We start from the raw sequence: 20,952 nt of genomic DNA, 5'->3' as shown, positions 1-20,952 counted from the left end.
GGACACCTGTCCCAGTTACCTTTTAAAATCCGCCCCTGACCGCTTCACAGGAGACCTCACAACCCAGCAAGGCCTGTTCCCTAAGGACAATGGCAACATCCTACTCACCCCAATACCAAAAGATACTAAGAAAAAACCAAACGAAATCACTAATTACCGCCCAGTAGCATCTATCCCACTGGTAGTCAAACTGATGGAAAGCATGGTAACCAAACAACTCACTGACTATATAAATAAATTCTCAATACTACATGAATCACAATCAGGATTTCGCCCCATCCACAGCACTGAAACAGGAAATAGCAACAGGTAAAAGCATACTTCTTCTCCAATTCAACATGTCTAGTGTGTTCGACATGGTAAACCATAAAATACTACTAAGGCTCCTAGATTACTTCGGGATTGGTGGAGGTGTACTTAGATGTATTAAGGGTTTCCTAACCACTAGAACATATCAATTGATATCAAACTCGAACATATCATCACCATGGAAAGCAGACTGCGGAGTACCTCAAGGATCACCACTATCACCGATCCTTTCCAACTTAATGATGACCCCACTAGCCAAGTCCTTATCCAACCAAGGCCTCAACCCTTTCATTTACGCAGACGATGTCACAATATACATCCCTTTAAAAAATGATCTAACAGAAATCACCAATGAAATCAAACTCAGCTTGAACACCATGGACGAATGCATTTCAACTAAAACTCAACATAGAAAAAACACACTGTCTCATCCTCTCATCCCAATACAACACGAACAGACCCATCAACTTAAACACCCTAGATTACACCCTCCCTATCTTAGACGGCCTGAAAGTTCTCGGAGTTATAATCGACCGAAACCTCATGCTAGAGAGCCAAGTGAAATCTACAACAAAGAAAATGTTCCACTCAATGTGGAAACTCAAACGCGTGAAACCTTTCTTCTTGAGGGACACATTTCGCAACTTGATACAATCAATGGTACTTAGCCATGTAGACTACTGGAATGGAATCTATGCAGGATGCAAAGAACAAATCATAAAGAAACTTCAAACTGCTCAAAACATTTAAGTTAGGCTTATATTTGGAAAAACATGATTCGAAAGCGCCAAACCCCTCTGAGAAGAACTGCACTGGCTCCCAATCAAAGAACAAATCACGTTCAGGATCTGCACCATGGTTCACAAAATTATCTATGGCGAAGACCCGGGATACATGATGGACCTCATAGACCTCCTTCTCTGCACATATTCAGCAGACTGCTAAAACCTGTCGTTTTTCTCTATAATATCAGCAAAATTCGCCCTTTCCTTTCTGAGCACACTACCAGAACCCTCATCCACACTCTTATCACCTCTCGCTTAGACTATTGCAACTTGATTCTCCCAGGTCTCCCACTTAGCCATCTGTCTCCTCTTCATTCTGTTCAATATTCTCTGCACGACTAATATTCCGCCAGTGTCGTTATGCTCATATTAGCCCTCTCCTCATGTCACTTCACTGGCTTCCTATCCGTTTCCGCATACAGTTCAAACTCCTCTTATTGACCTATAAGTGCATTCACTCTGCAGCTCCTCAGTACCTCTCCACTCTCCTCTCTCCCTACATTCCACCCCGGGAACTCCATTCACTGGGTAAATCTCTCTTTTCTGCACCCTTCTCCTCCACTGCTAACTCCAGACTCTGTTCCTTTTATCTTGCTGCACCATATGCCTGGAATAGACTTCCTGAGCCGGTACGTCAAGCTCCATCTCTGGCTGTCTTCAAATCTAAGCTAAAAGCCCACCTTTTTGATGCTGCTTTTAACTCCTAACCCTTATTCACTTGTTCAGAACCCTTATTTTATCATCCTCACTTTAATATTCCCTTATCTCTTGTTTGTCTGTCCTAATTAGATTGTAAGCTCTGTCGAGCAGGGACTGTCTCTTCATGTTCAAGTGTACAGCGCTGCGTACGTCTAGTAGCACTTTAGAAATAAGTAGTAGTAGGACCAACCAGAAACACAACAAGATCAACACGAACATACCTAAATCTCCACTACCCAAGCTGCAAAGGACTCAAATACAAATCAACTTATGAATCCAGCTTCTCCTACATAAGCACACAACTATGGAACGCACTACCGAATGCCGTGAAAACAACGTATGACCACCTAAACTTCCAGAAATCGCTAAAAACTTACCTGTTCAAAAAGGCATACCCTACTGATCCAACTTAAATGCCCGAACAGTGCAACACAACGAAACCAAAGCTCTTACTGGACATAACCTAATCTATTCCCCCCTACGATTCACTAATGTGTCTATTACAATGATCTTTATTCTACCACTAAATCACTTTGTATTTGTTCATACCAGAATGGAGATCGCCTTTACGGTACTATGTAAGCCACATTGAGCCTGCAATTAGGTGGGAAAATGTGGGATACAAATGTAACAAATACTGTTTTGGGATCTTGCCAGGTACTTGTAACCTAGATTGGCCACTGTTTGAAACAGGATGCTTGCTTGATGGACCTTCATTCTGTCACAGTATGACCACGCTTATCCTATATAATAAAAAGCACCTCCGACGTTCTGAAGCTGACTCCGTGGCAGTGAAGCTTTGAAAGGTTCGTGTTCCTGTTGTATCCATGTCCTGTCCTGACATTTGCGTGCTTTCTGGTTCGTCACCAGCAGCAGTGACCAATCACTGGAAGGGAACGCTGCAGAGTTGGCCAGGCAACGGAACTCGACGTCACACGCATGAGGGTGTCGTCGTTCCTCCCTCCCTCCCAGTTCCAGGCCCCCTCCCTCCAAATTTTAAGTCCTCTTCACTTACCAAGTCGGGTTTACGGCGGCTGTCAGCAGCGGTAAAAGCCGTGCAGACTCGGCCCTTCTCTCTCTCTCTCAGCTCTGGTCCCGCCCTTGCGGAAATAGGAAATGAGGGCGGGACTAGAGCTGAGAGAGAGAGAAGGGCTGAGCCCGCACGCCTTTTACCGCTGCTGACGGCCGCCGTAACCCCGACTTCGTAAGTGAAGATGACTTCTAAAATTCGGAGGGAGGGGTGCTGGAACTGGAAGGGAGGGAGGGGGGGATCCTGGAACTGGGAGGGATGGGGACCCTGAAACTCGGAGGGAGGGAGGGGGGGACCCTGAAACTCGGAGGGAGGGGGGGGACCCTGGAACTCGGTCCCCTGGAACTCGGAGAGAGGGAGGGGTCGACCCTGGAACTGGGAGGGAGGGAGGGAGGGTTTGCCCTGGAACTGGGAGGGAGGGGGCCCATGGCGCACAAACACGCATTCGCACCCAGTCTCTCTCTCTCTCTCTGTCACACACTCGCACATTCACTCTCTCTCACACAGTCACTCTCACACACACTCTTTCAAACATATACACTCCCAGGAAAACCTTGCTAGCGCCCGTTTCATTTGTGTGAGAAACGGGCCTTTTTTTTACTAGTGTTTTTATAAATTGGAAGGGAAATATCGAGTCTTTAGAGAAATCTGGGGACACAAGCCCAGGGAGGGGGATAGAGTGAAAGGTAGGGAAGGTTGAGACTAGAGTGGAGCACAAAGAGGAAGCTGGAGGGGTTCATGCTGAAGTCAGGCAAATTAAGAGCTGGTAAAGTGGTTAAGCCTGTTAAAGTGACTGCCATGTCTCGGTTTGGGCCAAAAATACCAGTGCATTTTCTGATGAAATTGAAACTCCACCTTCCCCAACCAGAAGTGCTGCTCCCACCACTTGTCATGCCAAAGTGAGCTTCCTTCTGGAGTTATTGCTGTCCTCTGATGAGGTAGTTCTCTTAATCACACACGTTCTGTCTCAGTGAGGGTTTAATGGGCTGAACCTTCCTTGTGAAAGATCCCCTCTAGCTTTACAGCCTCAGTATGTCTTGTATTTCTTGTCTCCTATTGTGTAATAATATGGCGGCTAGTGGTCTTTTAGGCATGGTCTGTTGGGGCATCCAGGATGAAACAAAGCTGTTTTGCTCGTAAGCTGGTGCTCCTTGCTGCAAAATCTCTTTGTGGTATGCTGCACATAAATTTAAAAGCAAACGTGAATTAAGTTGGTGTGTGTTGAAAATTGAAGCCCTTGTTAGCCCCACTGTATCTTACAAATGATGGAAATTTGGATTTATATCTTATCTTTCTTGCAGTCAGGGTCCCAGTACAATTATTATACTGCCTTGCTATAAAGAAGTACAGGATAACATTTGTTACTTCTATTTCTACTGAAGTAATAATTTCACCAATTTTTAGTACTTTTAGTCAGTCACATCTGATGCTTTCATTTAAAAGTAAAAACGGGGAGGGGGGGGGGGTCTAAATGACAATTCCTCAGTAAACCAAATGAAACAGCAAAACTGGGAACAGGATTCTGCTATTGCAAACCTCATCGCAGGGCCGTGCCAACACGGTAAGCGAGGTAAGCTCTGGGCGGTGCCCTGCCGCGCCATGCTTACCTCGCCTTCCCGTGTCCCAACTGCCCGCCTTCTTCTCCCCCCAACAAGATCCCTTTGAAATTTACCTCCGTCCGGCAGCGAAGGCACGCCGCAGCATCAGTGAAGGAGGCGGCGCTCCCGACGTCTCTACTAGTCTTCCCTTCGCTCAGTGTTCCGCCTTCTGACGTCAAGGAAATGATGTCAGAAGAAGGCGGGACATTGAGTGAAGGGAAGACTAGTAGAGACTTCGGGAGCGCCGCCTCCTTCACTGACGCGGCGCGCCTTCGCTGCCGGACGGAGGTAAATTTAAAAGAGATCTTGGGGGGGGAGAAGAGGGCGGGCAGTTGGGATATGGGAGCGGGAGGGCAGCGATCATTTTCACGGGGGGGGGGGGGCGCCAACTGTTCGTCTGCGAGGGGGGGGCGCCAACTGATCTCCTGCAGGGGGGGCGCCACAGACCATTGGCACGGCCCTGCCTCATCGTACAAATGGTGAATCATCTTAAATTCTGATGTTCCATGAATATAGCCTATTATAACAGTGGAGTTGCCTATGTTTGGTTCATGTTCTACATGCAAACAGATCAGTGATGAGTTGAGTCCTTTTTAAACTGGGGATGAAGCTGAAACTGGTATCAGTTCTTGATGAACAGACATACTACAAAAGACTGCTCGTCATCCAATGGGAAATTTTACATTGGGGTGACTGTACACTGGATTGATGTGTTTAGAGAGGAAGTCTGCCTGTCTTGCCCCAAGATTGAAGAGTTCCTACAAATTTGATGTTCTTGAAGATATTATTGAAACAGAGTTTTCCATCAGAAGAAAAATTGTTAGAACAACACAGTGATTCCAACTTTGTGAAAGCCTTTTCTGTAACTGGACAGCATGAAAATGGTGCCAAAGATGAAGATGCAAGTGATATGAATTAGACCAGTTGTTGTCCAGTCCTGGAGTACCTCTTTCCAGTCAGGTTTTCAGGATATCGACAGAATATGCATGAACTTAATTTGCACACTTCCTCCATTATATGCAAATCTCTTTCATTCATATTCATTGTGGATATCCTGAATACCTGACTGGCAAGGGGTACTCCAGGACCAGACTTGGGAAACACTGAGTTAGACAGTACTACTTCTAATGCAGATGATAATGACAGTAATGATGATAAAGTACTGTACTCTGCTCTGTGGAAGTCAAATTTTTCAGAGATTACCTTGATCATAACCTGCAGACCCAGTTAGAAGTCAACAGTAATGTTGCAACCTGGCCTGATTTAAAGCCACTTTTTATCAATATCTCACCTTGCATCCAAACCAAAGTTTCAGCGTGCTTGTCTGACATTGCTGTCTGGATGTCTCAATACCACCTGAAATTAAACATGACCAAAACTGAGCTTCTCATTTTTCCCCCCAAACCCACCTCCCCACTTCCCCCGTTTTCTATTTCTGTTGATGGCTCTCTCATTCTCCCTGTCTCCTCAGCTCGTAACCTTGGGGTCATCTTTGACGCTTCTCTCTCCTTCTCTGCTCATATCCAGCAGATCGCCAAGACCTGTCGTTTCTTTCTTTACAACATCCGTAAAATCTGCCCCTTTCTTTCTGAGCACTCTATCAAAACCCTCATCCACACCCTTGTCACCTCTCGTTTAGACTACTGCAATCTGCTTCTTGTTGGCCTCCCACTTAGTCACCTCTCCCCTCTCCAGTCGGTTCAAAACTCTGCTGCCCGTCTCATCTTCCGCCAGGGTCGCTTTACTCATACTACCCCTCTCCTCAAGTTGCTTCACTGGCTCCCTATCCGTTTTCACATCCTGTTCAAACTTCTTCTACTAACCTATAAATGTACGCACTCTGCTGCTCCCCAGTATCTCTCCACACTCGTCCTTCCCTACACCCCTTCCCGTGCACTCTGCTCCATGAATAAATCCTTCTTATCTGTTCCCTTCTCCATTACTGCCAACTCCAGACTTCGCGCCTTCTGTCTCGCTACACCCTACGCCTGGAATAAACTTCCTGAGCCCCTACGTCTTGCCCCATCCTTGGCCACCTTTAAATCTAGACTGAAAGCCCACCTCTTTAACATTGCTTTTGACTCGTAACCACCTGTAACCACTCGCCTCCACCTACCTTCCTCTCCTCCTTCCTGTACACGTTAATTGATTGATTTTGCTTACTTTATTTTTTGTCTATTAGATTGTAAGCTCTTTGAGCAGGGACTGTCTTCTATGTTTGTGCAGCGCAGCGTACGCCTTGTAGCGCTATAGAAATGCTAAATAGTAGTAGTAGGGGTCTAAATGACAATTCCTCAGTAAACCAAATGAAACAGCAAAACTGGGAACAAGATTCTGCTATTGCAAACCTCATCACACAAACGGTGAATCATCGTAAATTCTGATGTTCCATGAATATAGTGTATTATCACAGTGGAGTTGCCTATGTTTGTTGAACTGGTTCATGTTCTACATGCAAACAGATCAGTGATGAATTGGGTCCTTTTTAAACTGGGGATGAAGCTGAAACTGGTAGCAGTTCTTGATGAACAGACATACTACAAAAGACTGCTCGTCATCCCATGGGAAATTTTACATTGGGGTGACTGTACACTGGATTGATGTGTTTAGAGAGGAAGTCTGCCTGTCTTGCCCCAAGATTGAAGAGTTCCTACAAATTTGATGTTCTTGAAGATATTCAAACAGTTATTGAAACAGAGTTTTCCATCAGAAGAAAAATTGTTAGAACAACACAGTGATTCCAACTTTGTGAAAGCCTTTTCTGTAACTGGACAGCATGAAAATGGTGCCAAAGATGAAGACGCAAGTGATATGAATTAGACCAGTTGTTGTCCAGTCCTGGAGTACCTCTTTCCAGTCAAGGTTTCAGGATATTGACAAAGAATATGCACGAACTTAATTTGTACACTTCCTCCATTATATGCAAATCTTTCTTTCATATTCATTGTGGATATCCTGAATACCTGACTGGCAAGGGGTACTCCAGGACCAGACTTGGGAAACACTGAGTTAGACAGCACTACTTTAATGCAGATGATAATGACAGTAATGATGAATAAAGTACTGTGCTCTGCTCTGTGGAAGTCAAATTTTTCAGAGATTACCTTGATCATAACCTGCAGACCCAGTCAGAAGTCATCAGTAATGTTGCAACCTGGCCTGATTTAAAGGCACTTTTTATCAAACTGAACAATCCACTTTCTGCTAGTGCAGTCGTTGAAGCTTTTTAGTTGTGCTTCACTGATGACTCTCAATTGCTCTCACAATAGTGGCAGCTGTTTTCAAAAATTTAGTTTACATAGTAACATAGTAGATGACGGCAGAAACAGACCTGCACGGTCCATCCAGTCTGCCCAACAAGATAAACTCACATGTGCTACTTTTTGTGTATGCCTTACCTTGATTTGTACCTGCCCTTTTCAGGGCACAGACCGTATAAGTCTGCCCAGCACTATCTCCGCCTCCCAACCACCAGCCCCGCCTCCCACCACCGGCTCTGTCACAGACCGTATAAGTCTGCCCAGCACCATCCCCACCTCCCGCCACCGGTTCTGCCACCCAATCTTGGCTAAGTTCCTTAGGATCCATTCCTTCTGAACAGGATTCCTTTATGTTTATCCCACGCATATTTGAATTCCGTTACCGTTTTTGTTTACTAAAAGCAAAGTAGAATGAATTGTAGAGCAATAAAATTGATGGAATAAAAACATTAACAATAGTTGTATGCATTGCAGTTGCAGTACCTTTTTTTACTTTTTAATCAAAAACTGTCATATTAAGCAATGTTCTTTTTTTTTTTTTACTTTCACTTAAGTACATTTTAAAATGTTTTCATTGTACGTTTACTTAGGTACTTTGACCAAGTAGTACTTTGTACAACACTGTAGTATACAGGAACATGCAGGCTTTTGAATTCAGTGTCCTGGCAGCACATTTCTGGTATCTGACCTGAGTGACCAATTCTGAAAGGGAGAAGGAAATTATCAAGAGAATGGTACCCATTTGACAGTGGTCCGCAGATGGCAAATAGCAATCAAGGATTTGACTAATGTTTTCTGTTGGTAGATGGTTCCATGCCCACCACATTTACAGAGTGGCCTAATGGTTAGTACAGCGGGCTTTGATCCCAGCAACCTGGGTTCAATTCCCACTGCAAGTCCTTGTGACATTGGGCAAGTCACTTAACTATTGAGTCCACCTACATCTTCAGGAATTGTCCGGTGCCTCGGGCTGAAAACTTACTACCAGGGTGCAGGCTGCTTCCTGGGCGAAGGCCCGGGCGGTTTCCCTTGAGGAAATTTGCAGGGCGACAACTTGGTCATCGCTCCATACTTTTGCTAAGCACTACAAGTTGGATGTGTTGGCCAGAGCCAGTTTGGATTTTGGCAGAGTTGCTATTTGGGGGGCCTTGTCTTCCCCCGCCCAATAAATCTGCTTCTCTACAACCTATTTGTGCTGAAGCTAAGAAAGGAGTAATTATACTTTACCTCATAATGTTCTTTTCTTTAGTCAGAGAAACTGTTCTGCAGTCTCCATTCTTGTTTTCCCATTCTCTTCATTTAAACACACACACGCAGGCACGCACGCAAAAAGGAATTAGACCAATTCAGGTTGCGATTGGCAGCCATATGGGGTTCCTGTGATATGGCTATTCCCTGGTGTATGCAAGGTAGAGAGTGCCACTCTGTGGGGTTTTGCTTGCTTGCTTATCATTGCAGTTGTAGTGATTGATAGGGCTTGGTGCGTTGAAAAAGGGACTTCTGGTGCTTAGGCAGATGCATACTGCATCTTTCCAGGGAGCACCATCAGGTTTTATACCGGTGAGAAAGGGAATGGGGCTTGATAAACTGCCATTCTGTGGTTACAATCAAAGTGGTTTACGTAGTATATACAGGCAATGGAGTGTTAAGTGAGTTGCTCAGAGCAGGGGCGTATCTGGACTCCGGCGGTAGGGGGGGCCAGGGCCAGAGGGAGGGGGCACATTTTAGCCCCCCCCCCCGCCGCCGCCCCCCCCCACCGCCGAGCCCCCACCGCCACCAATGTGACTCTCTCCACCCCCCTCCCGCCGCCAACCCTCCCCCGCTGCCGTTCTTACTTTTGCTGGCGGGGGACCCCAACCCCCGCCAGCCGAGGTTTGCTTCCACCTGCCGCTGCCGTAAAAACATCTTCTTCAGCCGGCGGGGGACCCCAAACCCCCGCCAGCCGCCCCGCGGTGTTTGAAATTCATCTTCGGCCTCCGTGGCCGTGCTGCTGTGATAGGCGCTGTTGAAATCCACTTCGGAGTCTGACGTCGCAGCACGTACAACGTACAACGACGTCAGACTCCGAAGTGGATTTCAACAGCGCCTATCACAGCAGCACGGCCACGGAGGCCGAAGATGAATTTCAAACACCGCGGGGCGGCTGGCGGGGGTTTGGGGTCCCCCGCCGGCTGAAGAAGATGTTTTTACGGCAGCGGCAGGTGGAAGCACACCTCGGCTGGCGGGGGTTGGGGTCCCCCGCCAGCAAAAGTAAGAACGGCAGCGGGGGAGAGTTGATGGCGGTAGGGGGGTCCAGGGCAAAATCTGCGGGGGCCCAGGCCCCTGAGGCCCCACGCAGATACGCCCCTGGCTCAGAGTCTCCAGTGGGTTCTCAGGCTACTGCCCTAACCACTATTCTGCTTCTCCACTCCGCTGAAGTCACTGGTAAAACCCGGTTTTCTGTACCTGTGTTTGCTGGTAGGAGGGGATAACAACCCATTTGTGCAGAATGGTTTTGCTGACTAAAGAAGAAAAAATGACCATGTCGGGCATAATTGCTTTATGAACATACTTATCTCTGTTATGTGTTGTGCTGGGTGGTGTAACCCAAAATGTTGATCTCTATTTAAGTTGATGCTCCCCATCTCTTATCTTGCAGTTGTGTCAATGTTTGGTCCTCTGTCTTGCAGAGCTGGGGCTTGTTGGGTCCTAAGAATGAGCTGTTTGACTCTTCAAAGTACAGAGCCCTTTCTAGTCAGCTGAGCTCTTCTGAGGGAGCTAGGAAGCTGGAGAGCAGATTACCAGTGAAAAATGACTTCTCACATTCATGGAATGGGTTAAAGCCAGCAGCTGTAGATGGGAGACAGAGCCAAAACAAGATGTCTCGGGTATCAGCAGTAGAAGAGGAGGATCTGGAGGAAGAAACCATGGATTGTACGGATTTTCTGTCCATGGAGCAACAAGAGACCCACAGCTCTCTTAAGAACACCAGGTAAATTTGTTTTTATTTGTAAAGCACCAGTGGTGTCCTTGGGTTTGCTGTGCATAGTGGTAATAAAGCACATCATCTTGGTTAGGAAACATTTATTTTTTATTTTGTATCATTAATGATGAAATGCCGTATACTCTAACTTAAGTACAGTATCATTTTTGTAAATAATTTATAGGTGGAAAGGGGAAGTCAGGTTGTGATCTCAAGGCTTATATTGCCCTGCAATGGCAGAAGAAAGTAAGTCTACTTGTGCTCAAAAATAGCTGCCTATTTGTAATCTAGAAAGTATGTCCCCATCATGATGTATGTATATTGGACTTCTGCATAGCCCCATCAGAATCACCAGGATTTCAGAGGCAAAAGGCAGTTCATTGAAGAGAAACCAGGCAAAATGTTTTTCTTCTGCCATTGCAGGGCAGTATAGTGGTTCTGTGTAAGAATAGTATGTGATCCTCTCAGGCCAGGAGCCTTCTGCATAGCTAAACAGGTATCTACAGTATGTAGCTTTTCTGTTTGGAATATGCAACTGGTATTGCTGGAACTGAGTAAAGTGGGGCATAGTGAAGGAAAGGAAAGCTTGATCTGTTGACCATTATCTTTGACCTCTCATTTTTCTACTGCTGTTTTATGTCTCTCCTTCGGCTTCAGTGATTCAGCTTTGTTACTGTATTAAGGGTTGATATCCTATTTGTGGCAAGCTTTAGATTTTTCTTTGCTAAGCAGTCAGTGTAGCTGTTTGTCTGTTGTTTCCACCACAGATTACTGAAAACAAGTTTATCTTACAGCACAGAAGTGGGTATGGCAAGCTTTCTCTTTTCTGCACATGGGAGGGTATCGCCCTGTGAGTAAACAGGGACATTGATCTATACAGCGCTGCGTACGTCTAGTAGCACTATAGAAATAAGTAGTAGTAGTAGTATTCAGGAGAAACTACCCACCCAGAGAAGTTTGAGTGACAGCTTGCTCTCAGTAGTCCTCCTTTCCCACTTTTATGATGATAATGGACCCCCTCATTCTGAGCAGTGGGCTGAGCACTTTATTGTGAGGATTCTTCAGCTTTCAGGATCATGCAATTTCACTTCATTTATTGCGTCTGTACCATTCTACCAGTGGTCAAGGCTGCTGAGCAATATGCACAATCATCCAAAAAGTGTTGCTCCAGGAGGCTGCAGGTTGATAATCCCAAAACGTTAGTTTCTGTAACCTTAAAAATAAAATTATGTTTGTTTTATACTCTGCTCTGGATAAGAGTGGTGTATAAGTGGTAATAAATGAAAAATGCAGTCCACAGGGGAACAAGAAGATGCCCTCTATGAAATGCAGTGAGGATCCAGAAGTAGAGGGTGACGCATGACTCTCAAGCCTTGAGAATTCAAGTACAAACTCTTTATTAGGCACCAAAGTAAAGGACCCAACGTAGGCTTGTATTTCGGCGGAGGGCCACCTGCCTCAGACTGCAGATATAATATACAAATGCAGGGTTGTAAATAATAAAGTATAACATCATAAAAACTAGTGTACATATGAGACGTAACAATAAATGTCTATAGACCATGGGCACTAAAAGCACATGTATATTAAAGCATGAGAAAAAACACATATCAATAGAACATCTTGTGCACTGAGTGAAACTTTTGAGGTATGTGATAAATATAAAGGAATGAACTAATAAAACAAACTGTTCCCGAGTACCAATGGCCGGTGCTGCAAAGAGCGGTCCAGAATCGTATTATCAGAAAAGATGGCCGTCCATCATTTGTTTCGATAATACGGTTGGGGCCGGCCATATATCAGAGATGGCCGGCATCGGTTTTCGCCGACAATGGAAACCGATGCCAGCCATCTCAAACCCGGCCAAATCCGAGGCATTTGGTCGTGGGAATACGGTTGGGGCCAGCCAAATGTCAAAGATGGCTGGATTTGAGATGGCCGGCATCGGTTTCCATTATCGGCGAAAACCGATGCCGGCCATCTCTGACATTTGGCCGGCCCCAACCGTATTCCCATGACGAAATGCCTTGGATTTGGCCGGGTTTGAGATGGCCAGCATCGTTTTTCGCCGATAATGGAAATCTCAAACCCGGCCAAATCCAAGGCATTTGGTCGTGGTAATATGATTGGGGCTGGCCAAATGTCAGAGATGGTCAGCATTGGTTTTCACCGATAATGGAAACCGATGCTGGCCATCTCAAACCCGGCCAAATCCAAGGCATTTGGTTGTGGGAGGGGCCAGCATTTGTAGTGCACTGTCCGTACCTCGGAGTTCAACTTTCTGGAAAGTGAGAGTCCTGTCAGGCGGTTTGTGTGCTTCCCACCACCATGGTCCTCTGTTCTCTGGTCGTGGCGTTACTATGCAGCCTTCCCTTCCCTCCAAAGGCGGGACAGTGAGAGCGAGTGCGATTGCCTGTGGTTGGTCCCTTCTCCTGACATCGCGTTACCATGCAGCCTTCCCTGCCCTCGAAGAGCGAGGCACTGACAGCAATTGCCTGTGGTTGGTCCCTTCTTCTGACGTGGCGTTTTTTTCCCTGGCAACTATACAGAGTTCCCTCGAGGGCGGGGCAGTGATTGGCAGTGCGATTACGAACCCTACGAACACTACACGGCTTCACTGCCACGGAGTCCGCTTCAGAACGTTGGAGGTGCGAATTATTATATTAGATAAGATAATCTACTACCTTAATACACTAAATACCATTGGTGCTGAACTCAAGAGATTGACTTTCGACCATTTTTATAATGTTATACTTTTTCTATTTTTTACTCTATATAATGTGTGGTTAAAAAAAAACTGCGGCTTTTCATGTAACCTATTTTTAAGTCAACTGGTTTTCTTTCTAGGCAATTTTCTTTCTTTAGCCTGTTTTCATGAGTGTTCCACAGCAGTGCTGTATGGAACTTTATACATATTCGTGAAATGTCCCTTTAAATATCTTATAACCAGCGCTCCTTTTCATGATGTTTTGTGATGACAACGTTTTGAAAGCTGTTTTGTTAGGCGTGATTGCATACGGGTAAGAGCTTGCTTTTTAATTCTGACCAGCATTTGATTTTTACTACATACTTCTACTTGTTTTAATTTAATTTGTTTTATCATGCCGCACCATCACACATGCTCTTTAAGCCTCATAGTTTTTTTTATTTTTTTATTATTGTGCTGCTCATTTCAGCGCTAAGAATCTATGCCAGCTGACCCTCAGCTATTCTAACCCATCCTTGCTAACTGGTCATTCAATACCTGGTTTATAAACATATCCAGTTTATATATTCATAGTATGTTTTTTGGACAATGTGTGTTTGTTTTTTAAAATTTGAGTTTAACATTTTACATATCTATCAAAAGAATATGTCAATTGGATAATGTGTTAAAAAAAAAAATTGAAGCTTTTAACATCCCTGATTTTAAGTTAACCAGTTATTTATTTATTTAGCCGGTTTTCATGAGTACTCATCAGCTGTGCTATTTGGAATACTATACATACTCATAAAACGCCATTTAGTTTAAACATTTTTATTGGTAAATAGAAAACCAACATGTACAATCCAAGCACTGAACAAGAAAATAGAAAAATGCAGCTCTACCATAATCATAAACAGGTATAAGTAAGGTATCACCATTTTAAATATTTATTCCCCCTCCCCCCTTTTGAAGCATGTTTTACTTTATACCATTTTTGTTATTGATGATGAATCTAACAAAATGAGGATGCAGTGAATCCAATGTCAAAACGTATATGAAGAAACAATAAAGGTAGTACCATATAAACAGTCATTGAACTGTTAACAGTTTTATCGCCCCTTCACTACCCATTGTCCAGTGTAAAGCCACTATTATTGATGATAATCCTAACACCAAACAACATAAAAAAAGCCAAACATCTACATATATATCAACAAGATAAATATGAAAATTACTCCCAGCGCTACCCCTGGCATATCCCCCCCCCCCCCCCCCCCCCCCCGAGGAACCTCCATCAAGTGAATGTGATACAGTGTGAGACATAGCATGTGTTGTAGACAGCGTATGAGAGTGACACTGTGTGTGAGAGAGAGAGTGTGTGTGACAGAGATACCTCCCCCCCTCCCTCTCTGTGTTCGCAGGACCCCCTCCGTCTGCCTCTCCCGCTGTGTTGTTGCAGGACCCCTCCCCTCCCTCGCTGGTCAGTCTCCCCCCCTCCTCTCAGGTCTCTGGATCCCCCTCCCCCCTTCGTCTGTGCTGTCAGGACCCCCTCCCCCCCTCCGTCTGTGGTCTGTGGACCTTTTCCGGCCCTCATCCTCCCCCTCCTTGTGCTTTAACTGTTGCTTAGCCTTGGGCTACAGTGAAGACAGCCGTGCAGGACCTCCTCTTCCAACCCCCTTCCCATGTTTCTTCAAAAAGAAAACTAAAAAAAACTTTTAAAAAGGAAGCGGGGCACCGCAGGCAGCCATCGGCTGTCAGCTGTGCATCCGCTCCTCCTCTCACCTCTCAGTCGCAGCGCTCTGGGGCAGTAACGTGAGAGCTGAGAGGAGGAGCGGATGCAGAGCTGACAGCCAATGGCTGCCTGCGGTGCCCTGCTTCCTTTTTAAAAGTTTTTTTGTAGGTTTTTTTGTTTTGCTTTTATTTTTGTTTCTACCGGCCACAGCTGACATCGGACGGAGGGGGGGAGCGGCGGCGACCTGTGGTGGAGGGTTCAGCAGTGTCTGTGGAGGGTGGTAGCGGTGGCAAAGCTGACAGCCAATGGCTGCCTTGGGTTCCCCAGTTCCTTTTCGTAAAGGTTTTTTGTTGGTTTTTTTGTTTGTGTTTGTTTTTTTACCGGTCGTAGGTGACGACGGAGGGGGGGGAGTGGTGGCAGTCAGGCTTAGTGCTGTGGTGTCAGCGTCTCCGTCCAGGCTTGCATGGCGTGGTTTGGGTCCCTGCTGCCTGTCCTTAAGCTTTGCGGGGCAGTGCCGATCGGTCACGGGGTGCTCCGAATTGCGTTCGCGCGTCATGGGTCTGACGTCACGTTTTGTCGAGCGATGCGATTTGCTGAGTGTCAGTGCTCCGCCCTCGACGTCATCACGTTGTGACGCGAGGGCGGGGCAGACACTCATGGAGAAAATCTGATCCACACCGCTACAAATTTAGAACGTTGGGAGATTTGAGGCTTCATTAGAATGTTGGAGTTGCGAATTATGTCTGGATGGGGTGTGGCTGAGGGCGGGCTATGAGTGAGGGTGAGTGGTGCTGACAGCCCAGCCTAGGAACAGTACAGGGCTTCAGTGCTTCACTGGCACGGAGTGAGCTTCAGAACGTTGGAGGTGGGAATTATTTATATAGATGTGTGTGTATATAGATATAGATATATATAGAGGTGTGTGTGTGTGTGTATCTCCATCTAATTCAGGTTAATTAGGGCAGGGCCGGTCCTAGGCAGAGGCGACTGAGGCGGCCGCATAGGGCCCCGCGCGGCGTGCCTCTCCGAGACTTGACCCAGCTGCTGCTCTGCTCGCTCGCAACATGATCCTGAGGCTGATCCGATCCGCCCGCTGCTCACGAATGCCTGCCTCTGACGAGACGCTCGCTCCCGCCCCCCCCCCTCGCTGAGCCTGCCCAACGACAGCTCCCAGTCCACTCCCAGGCCAGGAGTCAGGACGACGTCGACGAAAGCAAGTCCCGCCCCGGAAAAGACACAGTGCAGCAGCAGCTCACGCGCCTTCCCGCCCGCCTTCTGATGATTACTTCCTGTTTCCTCGAGGGCGGGCGGGAATCTGAGCGGCCCGAGCGGGAGGAAGAGAAAGAGCTGCTTGGAGAGCGTGGCATGGTCGACTCCTCGGAGGTGAGCAGGAGGCAGGCAGGTAGGCAGCCATTCAGGCACTCACAGACTTTTTTTTTTTTTTAATAATCCGCAGGGGGGGGTGGGAGAGGTTGTTTGTCGAATGTTATAATACAGACTGAAATGCAGGTTGCGTGGCTGTGTTTTGCAGTGAAGTCAGTGAATTTCAGTTTCCCATGTTGCTGTATATTAGGAGAGTTTCATCATGTAACTTTTAGTCGTACATTTGATTCCCTGTTACTCTACTATTTGTGTGATATTTAAAGCCTATTGTAAAGATCCGCCAGCTTTATATAAATATTTTAGTTTGGAGAGGGACGAAACGTGGTAGACATTGACTATTTGGCATCTTCTAATCTAACAGACATTTTCAGTCAAGGAAATGTATCAGTGTCCAGTTAGTTTTCAGTGGTAGATTTAACAGAACGCAGAATGATCCTGTATGTCCGCAATTTCACACATCACTGTTTTCTCTCCTGAGTCTCCTCTCCTGCCATGTGTTTATTGATGTCAATGGTAGCAACCTAACCTGGATTTGCTGATTAAAAAAGCTCCCTGCCTACCCCCCCCCCTAGTTTTTTTCCTTCCCAGTTGGATACATTTTTACATTCACAAAGCCCATAGACCACCTTACTGCAATGGCATCACCCCATTTCCTTTCCACTGCTCAGAATAAATGCAACGGACAGGCCTTAACAGAAAACGAAGAACACTTTCAAGCTCATTTTCAAAGCACTTAGCCTCCCAAAGTTCCATAGAAACCTATGGAACTTAGCCTCCCAAAGTGCTTTGAAAATATGCCTCATTGTATCCTGAAATGAAGAGCTTCATCTCTTTGCAAGAATCACAGAATGCTGCTCAATATTTTATTTTGCATGCTTAATCTTTCTACTTTGATAATGATTGTGTGTGATAATGATGAGTGTGCCTTTGGTGCTATCAGGTGAGCCGCCTCCCCTGGAGATTCTCAGTCTCATCCAAAAGGGCTCAGCCTCTCCACTGTGATTTTAGGAAAAGGTCAAGAATCACACTCTGTTAGCAAAGCTAAGATTTTATTTGACTAACATACATTGGATCAAGTTGCTCAGGTTCTGGATAGTAGGTACTAGTTCTGTGGCTGCTTGAGCATCCCCAAAAGTGAGCAAATGCTGTTATTCTGACAAGGGAGCATTCATTTGTGTTGAGTGTAAGCAACCTCAATTATTTTGAAAAGTTGGCTCATGAGAGCTCCTTATTCTCAGTGCTTGAGCTATTGCGTTCTTGGCTTAACTCTGATCGGTCGTATAGAACAGATCAGGAATGGAAATAGTAATTCTTACTTTTCAGAGAGAGCTTTTGGGAGTGTATGACTTAAGAAGCTGGGTAGGGTCGCAGGGGCGTAGCCAGACAACAAATTTTGGGTGGACCTAGGGAGAATTATGTCTAAACAAAGTGTAAGGGCTGTAAGATATCAAGCTGGCAATTTCTATGATGCACTGATAGAAATAGCTGAAGCAACAGAGGATCCACAGGCAAGGAGTGAAGCTGAATCATTAGCTAACCAAATGAAAGATTACAAATTCATTGTTTCTTTGGTTTTCTGGTATGACTTGTTGTTTCAAGTTAATTTTGTCAGCAAAGAGCTACAGAGTAAAACAGTAGATCTTGCCACAGCTCTTTCTTCATTTGAAAAGCTCTTGCAATGGCTGAAACAGTATAGAGAAACCGGCTTTGAACAAGTCTTGGTTAGTGCAACTGAGCTTGCAAATGACTTGGAGGTAACTCCAGAATTCCAAACAGACTGCGAAAAAGAAAACGACACTTTATGTATGAGTCTGCTGATAATCCCATTACTGATCCCAAGGAAGCTTACAAGGTAAATTGCTTCAACCAAGTCTTAGACAAAGCTATGCAGTCTTTGGAGCCACGGTTTAAGCAGCTGAAAAAAAATGTTGATTTATTTGGCTTTTTAAGTACATTTCAACAAATTCCAAAACAGGAATTACAAAAATATGCTGCGGATTTGGAAATTGCGCTGATGTCAACCTCATTCAGGAAAATGATGATGTCAATCCAGATTTAGATGGTCATATGCTGGTTGAGGAAATGGAAGCACTAAAGCCAATTCTTCCTTCTTCGTCTTTTGGAAAGCCATTGAAAATATTGGAATTCCTTGCACTGAATGAGAGAGCAACTGGATTTCCACACTTTTTTATTGCTCTACGCATAGTTTTGACTATTCCAGTCACAGTAGCATCAGGGGAAAGGAGCTTTTTCAAATTAAAATTGATCAAATCATATCTAAGGTCAAACATGCTCCAGGATAGACTGAACAGCCTTGCAATATTATCCATAGAAAGTGAAGAAGCTAAAAAATTAAAGTTCAACAAAATATTGAGAGCCTTTGCAGAAGAGAGAGCAAGAAAGGTTAATTTATAAGTATTGTTTTGTTGTTTTAACATTTTGTAGGTCTGCAGAGACTTCTGTTTCAGCTGGTATATTTCCTCTCACAATTGGGATTTGGGTATCGGAAGGGAGGACAGCCCCTGTTAGACCTCTGAGCAGACAGACAGTTGACCCTTTTGACTCTTTTCTTCTAAGGAGCAGTGTGCAGAGAGAGAATGGGACAGGAGCAGTGCCTGGAGGGACCAAAGATAATATGGAGCCCTGACCCAAGGCCCTCACCCTTGCAGCCGTGGGCCTCAAGTTCTCCTAACCCATAGCTCTCTGGCTGAAGGCCAGCGAGAACCATCCGTGGTAGTCCTTTTTTCACTAGACACACTAATGGGTATTTTTTTTTTCAATAACAGTCCTTCAGATGTTGGTCAATTTACATGGTCATATGCTGGTTGAGGAAATGGAAGCACAAAAGTCAATTTTTCCTTCTTCATGGAAGATTCGCGGCAGCAGGGGGAGCTGATTTCAAAGCAGCACACCCAGGAGCAGGAGGACTAGATTTAGGACAGTCGGTCTATCTGTAATATACCTGATTTATGGAAACATTTGGTACTGTAAATGTGTTGTGGTTTTGTCTTTAATGGGAACCTTGCACTTACCTCTTTTTTTGGCTACTTGCCTCTCTGGTTTGATGGGTTACAGAGTAATAGGGGAATTTGAAAGTACTGAATCTTTTCTTAATATTTTTCCTTTATTCTCCTTTGTTATGAGAATTGGAACTACTAATTGTAGTGGACTTGAACTGAATAATTTCTGGGGAGGGGAGGTTTCATGATAGCATTGTGCTTATTATTTCAATCAGTTTTTTTGTACAAGTTTAGCTTCATTTGTCTTTTTGAAATTTCATAAATAAAATTTTCTAAAAATGAAATAATCTTATCAATGGGGCGGAGCTATGGTGGGGCGGAGCTACAGTGGGGCGGGGCTAGGTTGGGGCCCCACCAAGTTGGTCTGCATAGGGCCCCGCACTTGCTAAGACCGGCCCTGAATTAGGGTATGGTTAATTGTGACAGTCATTTATTGAGAACAAATCGTGCTGTTTAATTGAGTCAGTTCCTGCCACATAGCATGCTTGTGACGTATGTCATTGATGCATCATTTAGTCAATAAAAATAGACACCTAGTTACAGTTGCTCTAGGCTTGCAATTTGTGCTGTGTGCCACAATTTTCTTCACTTAAAGTTTAGGAGAAATTTAACACTCGTTGACTACTACCTAGAAACTTGTGTTGATTTTGTTAGCTGCAGTTAATGAAGGGAACATGGCAGGGCTCACTATCATTTCCTTAGTTATTAACTGTTTTCAGAGTCAGTATTTTTCTGTTATTTGCATTGATTGTTTTTTGCTCATCTAGAGTCAATGCTGTATTTTTGTTGGCTAATAAATGGAAAGCTTATCTTTTTTCTTATGTGCATTCAGATTTTCAACTGTTTATCTCCAACTTTGATTAGCTGGGGCAGCTGCTTAATTGGGACAAAGTATTCTACTCCTGGTTTGTTCCTATTAACTGAAGTCTACTGTATATATGTGTGTGTATACACACTTCAGCATGTCCATTTCCATTTTGTAGGTCTCCAGTTGTTGAAATGTCAGATGACATTGTTACGCTGAGTGCATTGTCCCAGTTCACGCACCCTAAGAACCTCCTAACCACTGTGATTCAGATTGCAACCTCCTCCTCGACGGTCAAGGTGAGTTGCCAGCTCTTTGTTTAAAATGTAAAAGAATGGGATAATCAAGTTAATACCACTTTTTTTTTCTGTTTACTGTTTAATTGATCTCCTTGTCTTGTTTTACTCTCCCTATTTAGTGGTCTAAGGAAGAGAATAGAATTACCTGACTGAAATAATTCCTATTTATTACTTTCTCTGTATTTCCGGCAAGTTGTTTTATCACTTGTAAAAATTGAAATGGTTATAAATAAAAAATAAATTTTTTTAATGTAAAAGAATGAGCATCTCCACTCTGATTTTTCCATTATGATTTCTTGTTTGATGAAGATCTTTTCATCCAGATATGTAGTGTTCTGCAGGCATATGTCTCTCAGATTTTTTTTTTTTCATGTTGAAATGCTT

The 20,952-nt window shown here is 44.7% G+C and overlaps 1 protein-coding gene across 2 annotated transcripts in view; it reads left to right on the top strand.

Annotated features, from left to right (window-relative positions):
- The window catches only part of DHX30 (DExH-box helicase 30), a 176,616-nt gene that overhangs the window by 34,134 nt on the left and 121,530 nt on the right, over window positions 1-20,952 (top strand). For both annotated transcript variants that reach the window (XM_030196609.1, XM_030196598.1), the window contains 2 exons: window positions 10,351-10,652; window positions 20,448-20,568. In XM_030196609.1, the coding sequence (XP_030052469.1) occupies window positions 10,351-10,652; window positions 20,448-20,568 (423 nt within the window). The remainder of the gene's footprint in view (window positions 1-10,350; window positions 10,653-20,447; window positions 20,569-20,952) is intronic.

This window comes from Microcaecilia unicolor, chromosome 1, assembly GCF_901765095.1.
Source record: "Microcaecilia unicolor chromosome 1, aMicUni1.1, whole genome shotgun sequence".
In the NCBI taxonomy this organism is placed as follows: domain Eukaryota; kingdom Metazoa; phylum Chordata; class Amphibia; order Gymnophiona; family Siphonopidae; genus Microcaecilia; species Microcaecilia unicolor.
This window is presented reverse-complemented; position numbering and strand designations above follow the sequence as displayed.